This window comes from Heliconius melpomene, chromosome 1 (assembly GCF_056956725.1).
Source record: "Heliconius melpomene rosina isolate 202511_hmr_F chromosome 1, ASM5695672v1, whole genome shotgun sequence".
NCBI lineage: Eukaryota > Metazoa > Arthropoda > Insecta > Lepidoptera > Nymphalidae > Heliconius > Heliconius melpomene.
This window is the reverse complement of record NC_140389.1, coordinates 15,653,174-15,666,578: the sequence shown is the minus strand read 5'-3', so window position 1 is coordinate 15,666,578 and position 13,405 is coordinate 15,653,174. Positions and strand designations below refer to the sequence as shown.

The window sequence follows — 13,405 nt, the reverse complement described above, 5'->3', positions numbered from 1 at the left end:
AGTATATTATAAAAATATATATATGCTATATACTCACTACACAGCAAAACGTCAAATAAATAATCCGGCCTTTCAAAGGTAGGTTTTTTAATGTCTCATTAGGAAAAGGTAAATCCACGTACATTTGATCGTAACATATACATGACAAATTTATAACTACTACCGTTGAATGGAATAAGAGACGAAACATCTTATTTTTTTCCGTATAATTCATGTTTTACTTTAAGAAATGAAATAAAAAAATCTATAACCTTAAAAGGAAATAAAGTGTTGTTTTAATTTAAAAAAACACGTATTGATGTGAAGAAATCGCGCACTGCACTGGTTTGGTAGATTAAAGCAATAGTATTTTGGTTGATCCATATTTATTGCTAATGACGGTACACATGACGCGTCCACCAAATACTTACAACTACCCACCAAACGCGGTTTCGTCCACTTAAATTTATTGTAATATTATGACTAAATTTGAAACGAAATCTTTACATAAATGTGGCCTATGTATAATTTTGATATATAAGCTATATTATTGTAAAGTTTCATCTAAATCCGTTCAGTGGTTTTTGCTGAAAGTGAAACAAACAGCCATCCTCATAAACTTTCACATTTAGATATATTAATAGATAAGATATATACACTGTTATGGCGTTTATAGAATGACAAGTAATTTTCAAATATTTTAAATATGTTGTGTGTGTTCCTTGCCTTAACCCTTTGCACTCGTAAATATTTTCTGTGGTGATTACACTGTACTCTCTACTCGGGTTTTTTTATAAGATATTTTTTTATGTGTGCTAAAATTGCGTAGTGATGCTCTTAGTGTAAAAATGACTTTTTTTATCGTTTTGGAAAAAAAAATACTATTATTTTTAAAGGATTTATTCTCAAAAAAAAAACATTTTCACATACGTGAGAACAGCACAATAAATGTAACAATTTACATTACGCCTTACAAGTATCCAGTTAACATAGTTTTCAATTTGCAATAATTATATTGTTGAAACACACACACACACGCGCGGAACGGTTGTGAAACGGGACGTCTTAACACGGTTCCCAGGTTCCCTCTGCCTACTATGCTATGTGTGGGATACAGCATGAAGTTAAAAAAAAATTATTAAATATAACATACATTCTTAAATCCAACGCCATCTGTTACTGTATTAATATATTATAAAGTTACTTGTAAGTATTATATTCAAATATAATAAAGTTACTTTATAAGTAACATTTCATAGATGGCGCTAAATTTAAATATAATGGAGGAAAAGACCAATTTACGTAATGTGTACTTAACTTTTAGTAACTTTCGTTTGATCACACAGATGAAGTTACAGGATATAGCTAGTTATTAATAACCGAGAATAGCTTAGATGTCTGATAGGAGAGTAGGCTGTCGTTAATAAAAGAAATATGCTATTATAACAATGCCTCAAGAATTCGGTGGAAAGTGGGAAACGAAAGATTCGAACGAAACACTACGTTCCCAGATTCCCTCTGTCTACAGTGTTATGTGCGTGATACAGCATGATGCTAAAAAAAATTCAGTTAAGCTTGCCTACCAACTATTAAATCGTCATTTTACTTAAAATTGTAAGTAATAAAATGAAAATTCTGAGATTTTGTCGTGTAGGTATATAATTATTTATTTAATATTTACAGTCTCTTTAAAATCGTTAGCACTTCCGTGACATAGTTATATATTTTATGAATACTTTTTGCTTAATTATAAGTTCTTTTTATTTTCCTTTTAAATTTAAACCTAAACTTTAAAATATTATTAAATTTATAACTTTCAAATATTTAAAATATATACGAGTTAAATTGTATATATTTCGTCTACGTAGGTGCTTTTATTTTTCATTTTGTTTGTTTCTTTAACATTGTATCCCATGCAAGTTAGGCAGAGGGAACCTAGTCTTAAGATATTTCGTTTCCCATTTTCCTCTGAACTTTAGAGACATCGCTTGTTGAATGGCCCAACCCGACGTCGCCTCGACACCAGAGCGAAGAAAATGAAAATACTTCATTGCTTCGAGTGGGAACCGAACTCACTATCTGTCGCACACACAGTGACACTACAACACTGGGAACCTAGAAGTATGTTTATATAGCTCTAAATACTTATACGATCAAATAATATATTATTATAGACATCCATAATGCAAATATGCATTATATGAGGATGCAAGTATACTTAGTCGTAAAATAAGCGATACATATTTGATATTTGTTTAATACTTAGTTAATATTATAGGTACTTTGTACAAGATACAAGGTTAGTAAACGTTCCATTTTGCAAGGTTATAAGAAAGTGAGTTATATATTTTAGTTTATAGGAAAAATTATGCAAATACGGACATAGAGTTATTTGTAGTAAATTAGTAAATATTTAAATCTTTATATTTAGTCGAGTTCCCCCTTCAACATTCAATACATGAAAAATTCGGCGGTAAGTAGGAGTGTGTATTAACAAAGTAGTAGAGTGTGTTAACAATAAATCCCCAGGTTCCCTCTGAGTTCCCTGCGGGATACAGCGTTATACAAAAAATAATAATAATACAGAGATGTATTAAACAGAGGAAGTACCTATACCTATAAATGCTGGATTATTTCTGTAAACAAATATAGTATGATTTTTTAAAGTATATGGGACTTATATATGTATATGGGAAGATAATTAACAGAGAAGTGAGAAGAAGAATAAAAGACGATAAAATATTATAAAACCTTTATTCCTCATGTTCGTTTCTTTTTACTTTTATTAGCGCTAATTCCATTCATATTACTTTGCTTTTGTTTACCATTTACGATGCTATGTAACTTTTCACCCAGTATATAAAATACTGCAGCCCCGACTAAACTAAGAGCAGTGAATAGAATACGTCCTGGCCAGTTCAGATGCTCAAAAATCGGATACACCCAAGCACCAGTTTTAAAATAAATATTAAAGAACCAAGTGAGGTAGACCGTCAAAAACGTATAAAGAATTGAAAATCCAACTCTTCTTGATGGAAAATTGATATTAGATGTAAGTAATTCTATCAGTATAAATAGTGCCACTGTCGTATGCATCACGTGGTTGAAGATTGGATGGTACACCTTCGCAAACCGTTCAGGAAATATAAGGTCTTTGTCCACGAAGTATATACCCCAAAATGCGAGAGACACGTAAAGTGCTAAGCAAAATGCTAAAGTGAATAGGATGTCTTTAATTCGTCGGATTATGGGAGGCCTCTTGGGCGCCGGTGCGTTTGTACCCACCGCGTCGTTTAAAAGCGCAATCGAGTGGTAAATTGTTTGGAGAATCTGCAAATAATAAATACTTGGTTTACTTTTATTACCAAAAAAGCGCGAATATATGGCTATTAATGGCTCATGGAGACTTCGCTTAAGCACTTAATTTGGACTTTAGGATGGGGCCAAGAAGTTACTTGGCTACATGTATCCGTGATTGTCCAGATGTTCTGTGCTTAGTCTTCGAGGTTAGTGATTAAATTAATGTTAAATTTAAATCACATTCACGCTGTATCCCGCACACAGCAGCGTAGGCAGAGGAAACCTAGTGTTCAGACACTCCGTTGCCCACTTTCCGCCGTATTTAGGTGGCATTGCGTGTTGAGTGGAACTCAATGCCGCGCTTTGCCTCAATATGTTTTTACATATGATCTAGTTGACAAGCCTTTGTGACATTCGGCTATGTGAAATAAGGGAATCATAAGAATCAAGTCTTTTGTTTTGTAAATTTCTCTTGTAACTTCTATTAATGTAGTTTATAATATATTATATAATAATATATAAGGAACTTGGAGCAGGCCTTTAAATTTCTGCATACATAAATGCCCTTTTACATCTGTTGCATTAATGGTCGCCTCCACTGTCCAAGATCTTGTCTCTATCTAATCAAATTTCGATCAAATTTCGAAAACGATCCTACTAATGCCATAATTTCTCCTCTCTCGATATATTTATACATTTTTTCAGTTAGCAGACGCGACAGATAGAGCCTAGTGTAAAGACACTCCGGTCCCCACTTTCCGCGAAATTTTGGAGGCACTACGTGTTGATTGGCGACCTTTGTCAACATCAGAGCGAAGATATTAAAATATATAATTTCCTCAACTCGTTTGTACCTATATATAATTGTCATTATTTTATTACTTAAAATCTGCTATATAATTATAATTAATTGTGGTTATTGTCCTTGACGTGATTACGAATGAATAACAATAGGTTTACAGTTAACCTATAGGTTGTATTATTCTTATGTCTTAGTTTATATTTCCGTCTATTTTCAAAGCATTGCGTGTTAAGTGGTGGTGCTTAACACCGCGCTGGGTCAAGCCTAATCACGTGTCTTTAAAATTAGTCTATGTACACTCAACAACGGCAGTTTTTAAAAACTTTTTTGTCCTTACATTTGTATTGTACGAGCAAAAACTGATTTTCACATAATTATCTTAATGATTAAGACCAAAATACATTAAGACAAAAAATACGTAAGCTTTTTATGTAACTAAGTTAAAACTCTAGGTTAATACCAGTTAAAAACTAATTGATATTTCTCTGTACGAATTTTATACCTATTGTTTCTTTTTAGTAAAAATGTAGTTATCGCTGTCGTCGAGCAGTGCAGTGCAGTGAACTCCTAACATTTGACACACAAAGTCTCGAAAGCGAGGACGAAGTGTCTCATCACTTTACTATCATTACCTATGTGTACCCTGCTATATATGAAGTTATATATAAAAACAAAAGAACCTTTTTTAAATTCTGTAAAATAATTGAAAATTGTTTTAATAATTTTTGCTATATTTAAAAATAATAGACGCCGGCTCGGTGACACGGGTTGCTTCCCATTCGGGAGAATGATATACATAATATTTTCGTATCCTTGCTCTGGTAATAAAGTTTAAGGCAGCGGAGAGTTCTTCCATTTAAGACGCTATGCAACAAGAAATCGACAGAAAGTGGAGGTCGGACTGGTCAGAGTGTTTTAATACTAGGTTCCATAAAAGAAAAATAATTACGAAAGACTTATATAACAGTGACACTTGTCTAATTAACGTTGAACTTTTAATTAGCTTCAGGTATAGCGCGCACTAGTGATTTTTGTCACCGTGACAAAATTTTATAATATAAGTATTTCTTAATATAAGTGCACAGACAACCATCTCTTCGAGATCCATTTTATCTAATGTAAAAAATTTCGTCACTGTCATCGCAAGTGCGCGCAGTGGCGAAAAGTATGGTGACATGTCAGTGACAAAAAGTTTATTGTCACCGTGACAAAAGTCACCAGTGCGCGCTAAGGGTCACAGTGCCGCTGTATTTCTTAGTATAATTTAATATAGATATTTATCTATCCTTAAACACTTACAATTTTTACATAAATGTTGAATACCGGTTCTCTATTTTTCTATAGGTATTTTTTTTGTAACACAAAAAATACCGGATTTGAAAATATATTTAAAAAACTGTTATTTTTTATATTGACATAATTTCTGTGGAATTTATTCATTTAAATATAAAAAATATTATCAAGAATTAAAAATTTATTCATGTAGGTACGGCTGGTCGCTACTTTATAAAATAGAAAGTAAAATACCGTTAAACCTGTTCCCTAAGCAATAATTAAATATTCCCCTTTAAGGTACATCTATAATGCTCGAGAAACCTATATTATAACCGAGGAACCTATATTAGAACCTATATATTTGCCAATTAGTTGCTCGTTTATTATTTTTGGTATTGAAAGAACCATATATATTTATAATAATTTTAAAAAGTATCTGTCATCATAAAAATTATAGGTACTATATATATTTACTTTGTAACCAAATTTTATAATATAGCCTTCATTAATTTTTATCTATAAACTAAAGAGATTCTAATTCAAAAATTATAACGATCTGTAACAACATCTTTGCTAATGAGGTTATCAAAAACAACGAAATACCACGTATAATTTCTATCATTTTGTCGATGTAACTTTTAAAAGTAACTTGTTTATATTATCAATATATCATAGAATATAACTAATGCAAACTAGTTGTAGTAGTTGACGCGCATATACGAGTAAGACTAGGTCCGTTTTACGGTTTTACTCCATAAAAAAAGTTAAAATTAAAAAAAATGTTACTTCAAGACCAGGTCTTTTGCACAGGTTCCACTACAACATAAAAAGGTTTAAAATTATAAATAATATTCCTTTTGAAATAAAATTACGATCGTTTTTAATATTTGATCACGAGTTAGATATAATGTTGTTATATGTAGAATTTAAATATTAATTATACAAAAGATTCTAATCCCAACGATAATAGCATGTAAATTTATTTTAAATATGTTATAAAAATCATTCATATTAGCTTCAGTTAAATTAATATATCATCGCGATATGGTTGCTATTCACGCCTTAATGGCATTGTTTCTTGTTTTTATATCTTAAAAGTGGAGAATAAACAAATTTATTTTTGTTTATTAATATATTAAATACATTATTTGACAGAAGTTGACTTTAAGCAAGATGGTTGTGTGATGTGGGTTCAATCCCCTCCACCACAGCCGTGGCACTACAAAACGAGGGGTTCTGTCTTTCTGAATTTGGACGGAAAACAAAAGTGTCTTGACGTGATAATGCGTGAAGCAGATATAAAAAAAAAAAAATACTTACTAGACACCAAATAGTTAAAAACATGCTCCTAGATCGTAGAGGCAAACCTTCCATCGCCTTATTAGGCATTGGTAGATCTATGTATAATTGGTCGTAGCACAAAACAAACGAATTTATCGCTACCACAGACAGATGGAATATAGGACGCAACATTTTTCTTATTATATATTCTTATTATTTTATATAAAAAAATGTTATATGTTATTAATAATTATTTCTATTATTTAAATTATTTCTTGTAATAAGTTAAGCACGTGTGCTCTAGCTCAAGGCGGACACGCGATTGTGATAAAGCAACCAATCGCGCTGTACATTCATTAAGAAATATAATATTGGAATATTAATATTTCAATTGAATAATTTAAGTATATTATTTAAGTTTGCAAATTTGTATTTTATCTATATTTAATTTTAATTATTCTGAGAAACCTGAGACCGTTGCTGCTTAGCGTTTACAGTAAAAGCGACGGTAGTGTGTTCTATTCTTACTTGAAGGAATAAATTATTTTCATTTTCTCGTTCTGGCAATAAGGCAAAGCTCGCCTTTGATGACTGGCTACTGACATTCGAAACGCGATACCTTGAAAATTGGGCGGTGAGAGGGGAATAGAGTGTATTAACACTCGGTTTTCTCTGCCTGTCATGTTACATACAGGAGGCAGCTAAAAAAATATACTTATTATTATATATTTATTTTTCGCCCTTATGAGACATATTAGCGACGGAATGAAACGCCATTATGAGTCTTAATAGACCCATATAATAACCTATAACATACTCTATGAAATGTATTTCTTTTGAAATGTTTATATTTAAAAATAAAAACATTTGTATTTAGATTCAGGCATGTCCTGGAATATGCATGGTAGAGTAAACAAGTGTTCGGTTTTTTTTTTATTTTCCAGGGTTTCTTTCACATAATGTATATATAGTGGCGGAATCTAACGCGGCGAGAGTTATTTAATTATCTTATTATTTCGATATATAATAAAATTAATTTTTCAGGTGACTTATAAAATAGCGCATCTCCGGGTTATAATGTTAAGTACACATTGATAACGATAACGTATTTCATAATAGCCGCCTAGTGATATTATAATATAAGTATGTATAAGAAACTATAATAAACTTAATGTTTATAGACATAACATTCAATAATTAATATGAAGAAATAATTGAAAATTATAATTCTTTTCACAAACAACTTTTTTTTTTACTTTTATGCAGAAACACACGGCGTTGAGTTACGCCGCCTCTGCTTACCTTGCTGTGTGCGGGATACAGCGTGAAGCTGATCTGATTGATGATGAACTCTTAAATAGTTTCTATTAATTATTATAAATAAACTTATGTAAATAATTATAAAAACTTTTGAGAAATTGACTTACGTATACAATAAATTATTTAACATCACCTACCTGAATATTTCCCACGACGATACTCAGATTAAAGATATAATTGTCCGCATTGTGGGCGTACAATAGGCTTGTTTTTTTTTAATAAAATAAATTATACCTAAAAAATTTACAATGCATTGTGTTTTTTTATGATAAATTTATAATCTATTTGTTTAAATCGAAAATAATGTTAGTAGACTAATAAAATTCGATTGTAATCGTTGTTTAATCTCGAAAGGAAGTAAAGAGGAGAAGGAATGGATTTATTAAAAATTGTACTGAAGTTTAGAATGTAAATGAGTACAAATTTTAGAAATATTTATATTTTATTAGAATAGTTGCAACGACAGAAAGGAGAGACAGTATGTGAATATAATTTCAACCATTTTTATAATAACGATTTTTTTCTTTTAATTAAAAATTATAAAATATTATATTTATTAGGCCATATTATATAAATAATAAATTATTTAATACAAACTATTGCCAACGTCCATACCACGTTGAACACACCGGTTCTCGTCCGATCACCGAAGTTAAGCAACGTCGGGCGCGGTCAGTACTTGGATGGGTGACCGCCTGGGAACACCGCGTGCCGTTGGCTCTTTTTGGCAAAATAAAGTAGTTATGTAAATATTTTAATGACTTTTTGTATATTTATTTACTATTTACATAAATAATATACAAAAATCATGAAGTATTTAATTAACCATTAACTATATTTGTATTAATTTATTTCATTTATTCTGATGATGGAGCAATTTATATATGTAACAATTTAATTTACGTATTTTATCGACATATTATTATAAAATTTTAATTTAATAAACTCAATGATATTAAAATAGCGCCCTCTATTGTAATATTTTTAAGCTCTAGTAACGTCGCGCTTTCGTCATACTAGAGCGAAATAAAATCGAATTTTGAAGGCTAGAAGGACTACACAATACCTTCAGAATTCAGCAGAAAGTGGGAAATGAAGTCTTAATGGGAACTCACTGCTTTACTTACCAGCTTACCTGCTATGTGCGGGATATAGCGTGAAGCTAAAAAACTATACCGAGATGATAATGCTAAACAGATAAAATTCCTATACCTATGGTTACAGTGTGTTTATAAATAATTATGTATGGCTTTTATTATATTTAGGACTTACCAAATAAAGAAGTAAGAACAAAACAATAAAATATTATATAACCTTTATTGCTTACGTTCGTTTCTTTTTGTCTTTATTAGCACTAGTGACATTCGTATAACTTTGTTTTTGTTTACCGTTAACAATGCTATGTAACTTTTCACCCAGTATATAAAATACTGCAACTACGACCAAACTGAGAGCAGTGAATAGAATACGAACAGGCCAGTTCATATGCTCAAAAATTGGGTACACCCAACCACCAGTTTTAAAATAAATATTAAATAACCAAATGAAGTAGACCGTTATAAATGTGTAAAGTATTGAAAGTCCAACTTTTCTTGATGGAAAAATGATATTAGATGTAAGTAATTCTGTCAGTATAAATAGTGCCACTGTCGTATGCATCACGTGGTTGAAGCTTGGATGGTAGAGCTTCGCGATACGTTCAGGATATATAAGGTCCTTGTCCACGAAATATATGGCCCAAAATGTGATAGACACATACATTGCTATGCAAAATGCTAGAGTGAATAAGACATCTTTAATTCGTTGGATTATGGGAGGCTTCTTGGGTGTCGGCGCGTTCGTACCCACCACGTCGTTTAAAAGCGCAATTGAGTGGTAAATTGTTTGGAGAAACTGCAAATAATAAAGAATGTACAAATAATAAACTATATATAAACCTTCTATGATAAACACTCGACTTAATGGTGAAAACCGCATCAAAATCCGTTGGTTGGTTTAGAAGAAGAAGAGTTAGAAACAACAGACAGACACGAAAAGCGACTTTGTTTCATAAGATATAGGATAGGATACATTAAAAATCGTCAATAAATATATTTTCCTATTTTTGTCAATAAATATATTAAATGCATTAATTGTTAGTGGGGCGGCGATTGATAATAAACACAATGATTATGGGTTCTATCCCCGCTCATCAGGGCGTATTTAAAGTTCCGAGGACTTCGTCATTCAACATGCACTGTCTCGAAGTTCTTCGAAAACAAAAACGGAGAATCAAGACACTAAATTCAATTTGTCCTATGCAGGATAATGCGTGAAGTAGTAAAAAAAAATAATACTTACAAGACACCAAAAAGTTAAAAACATGCTCCTAGATCGTAGAGGTAGACTTTCCATCGCCTTATTAGGCATTGGTAGATTTACATATAATTGATCGTAGCACAAAAAAAATGAATTTATCGCTACCACAGACACGTGGAATAACGGACGCAACATTTTTCTTATTATATATTTTTACTATTATATAAAAATTATTATATATTATTAATAATTATTTTTCTATTTAAAATATTGCTTGTAATAACTTAAACACGTGTGCTCTAGCTCAATGCGGAAACTTGATTGCGATAAAGCGACTAACAACTCGTGCTGTACATTACATATATTAAAAAATATATTAATGTAATATCAATATTTCAATTAAATAATTTAAATATATATTTTAGATTTGTAAATTTTGTAATTTTTTTAAAGAGAAGAAGGTGAAGAAGGAAGCTAAAAGGTGAAAGAAACTAATCTGAAAAACTAAATTGCGCCAGTTGCACAGCGTCTGTTGTAAACGCGTATGTATATTAACTTTACGCTGTATCCCACATATTAAGGTAGGCAGAGGGAACCTGGGAACCTAGTGTTAAGTAAATTAATTACCTATTAAGACGTTTCCGTTTCCAACTTACCGCCGAGTTCTTGAGTCATTGTGTAGAGTGGCAGAACTCATTGAACCCACTACCGTCGTTGAGCCCCTACGCTTCGTCCGTTTCTATGGACATAAATAATTTTATTTTATTTATGAATATTAAATATCGACGTTAAATGAAATTAAATTATTCAATCTATTGCGTCACAGTGAATTATCTAATATAAAAAAGTCGAACGGAGTGTCTTCAAACTTGGTTAATTTTACCTGCCTCTTGCCATTGTTCTATTATATAACTTATAAATGACAACAGAACAACTATGGCCTCATAAATAGTTTCTATAAATTATTATAAATACATATAAATAAACTTACGTAAATAAATATAAAAAGACATTTGATAAATTGACTCACGTATACAATAATAATAACAGTAATAATATTTCTTGCATATAAAAAAAGTACTTAAAAATACAACAAGTATATAGGTAGGTACTTTAATTAACAACCATTAAAAGTGCAGGACTTATGTAAGAAAATGCAGTAAGGCGTAAAATGTAAATATTACTTCACAAAGTAAGAAAAAAATATTTAATAAGCATATATATCAGTCGGAGGCCGTCACGGTGACCCTGATGCCTTGCTGATGCCCATCTTATGATGACATCCCCATCTTAAGATGACGTCCACGATCCGCGAGCTATCCATTTAACTCTCAACAAGCGCCTCCAGTACCGCATTTGAAAAGCGTCAATCTTTACACGAAGTTTTTTCTGCATCAATCGATGAATCAGCCCAAGAACCTAAGAAATTCTGACCGAAGTAGACATTTATTTGGCTATGCCAATTATTAACACCACTCAGCTCAGCTTCTTTATGACTTTTTCACAAATAAAAATCGATATTAATCAAATTGAATACTAATATTAACTTTAAAAAACGACCGCACTCGTTATCGTCCAAACATAATTTAATTTAAAATTCATTCTATATTTTAATAGCTGACGCCGCAAGCTGTGGTCCATTGCAATTAGCTGATGGTGCTAGGCTAAAATTTACATTAACATATTATGTATGTAAGGTGACTATAATTCAGAGGTTTTCAATCTTTTCTTCATAAAAAATCACTTTTACATCATTCTTGTCAACAGAGACTATGTAATTATAATAAAAATAAATTGTTTAATAAAATTTTTATACGCTTTCTTAAGTATAGAATAACACTATTAAAATATTACAAATACTTAAATTAGTTGCAATACTGTTAAACAATTAAAAAAAATACACTGCCTTCATTAACTTCAACGCTCTCATACCACATTTCATGCGAGATTTTAGTTCATATTTTAACAAAATTAGAAATTCCATTCCAAAAATCCAACCAATGTTTTGAATGATTCTTATTTTCAAAGCAAAGTAGTTGAGTTTCCCCTAAATTGTAGTTTTTAGAAGTGAATTCAGCTATTTGTTATGTAAATAGTCTGAATGTGGACTATTCTAGTTTCATTGAAATGTGCGGCGTTGCGAGCAACAGCTGTAAACGTTGCGCTCCGTCATTTCTATAGGCGGCGTTGTGTGAAATTAATCTGCCAAATCTATTTTGTGAATAGGTTTTTTTTTAATTTGTATAATGGTATATGTATTTTGAAATTAAATTACCGGAGAAACCAAGTATTTCATACTATTTGCGTCGTCGATCAAAGCGCGACGTTAAGCTCCGCCAGTTAGGCAGGCAATGGTTCGTCTTAACAAATGGTTCCCTCTGTCACATTGATGATCACAATAACGATGATACAGAAGGAAGGTCCTGTCAAAAAGATTTATTCTTTTTTTTGTAGAGTAGCGTTTGGTGCTCCTTTTTCTAGGTAGGTAAAAAAAAACTTGTTGTCAATAATATCTAAAAATATCATAAACATCTAAGTTGCTCAAAGATACAAAATTTGTGGTTATAAATATGTATTATATTGTATAACACGCTTCCACATCTGGTAAAGCACCAGCTGTCACAGGATGTTCAGTCCAATGAATGAAACATTATTAAGTATAAAGTTAAATTATTGTTTAAAATAAATACAAAATTGAATTGTCACAAAAGCATTATACGTCTGATTGGGGGAACTGAATTCTGCTTTACCTGAGCGGGAATCGAATCCTCTACGCCGCGTTTATAGTCGCACCCTTGTGCTCCTGGGCCACGATAACCTCAGTTAAAGTAAAATATCGAAAATTCCTACGAAAAGCTCTCAACAAATAAGTAATTATGCGGACCTATCAGCACAAAAGAGTTTTGGAACAGGAAATTGCTATTCAGATTGGCCATTAGTGTGATCAAAATGAACACCATTAAAAAAAATGATCTTAATCAAATAAACATCAATCAGCCTGCCCTTTGGCAATGTCATATCCGCAAAGGAAATAAAGTTAGTTATCAAGAGTCGATTACGAGAGCCTAAGAAGTGGTCGTTGTTAGGCTTTGTGGCTTTCAGGTAAATGATGTGAGATTTTAACTTAGCTGGTATTTAAGCCTCAGGTGT

The 13,405-nt window shown here is 31.5% G+C and overlaps 2 protein-coding genes and 1 non-coding gene across 3 annotated transcripts; 1 reads left to right on the top strand and 2 right to left on the bottom strand.

Moving 5' to 3' along the window:
* Positions 1 to 2,716: 2,716 nt before the first annotated feature.
* On the bottom strand, positions 2,717 to 6,948 carry LOC146541724 (androgen-dependent TFPI-regulating protein-like). The gene is made up of 2 exons (XM_085190872.1): positions 6,677 to 6,948; positions 2,717 to 3,309 (listed from the first exon to the last, which is right to left on the bottom strand). The coding sequence occupies exons 1-2, from the start codon at positions 6,827 to 6,829 to the stop codon at positions 2,740 to 2,742; spliced, it is 723 nt and encodes a 240-aa protein (XP_085046998.1). The 5' UTR covers positions 6,830 to 6,948; the 3' UTR covers positions 2,717 to 2,739.
* A 1,610-nt stretch (positions 6,949 to 8,558) lies between these two features.
* Positions 8,559 to 8,677, top strand: LOC146541723 (5S ribosomal RNA). The gene has a single exon (XR_014878704.1). It is a non-coding gene; the product is annotated as a 5S ribosomal RNA (ribosomal RNA).
* Positions 8,678 to 9,255: 578 nt separating this feature from the next.
* On the bottom strand, positions 9,256 to 10,558 carry LOC146541722 (androgen-induced gene 1 protein-like). Its single transcript, XM_085188855.1, has 2 exons — positions 10,298 to 10,558; positions 9,256 to 9,850 (listed from the first exon to the last, which is right to left on the bottom strand). The coding sequence occupies exons 1-2, from the start codon at positions 10,448 to 10,450 to the stop codon at positions 9,281 to 9,283; spliced, it is 723 nt and encodes a 240-aa protein (XP_085044981.1). The 5' UTR covers positions 10,451 to 10,558; the 3' UTR covers positions 9,256 to 9,280.
* Positions 10,559 to 13,405: the final 2,847 nt, after the last annotated feature.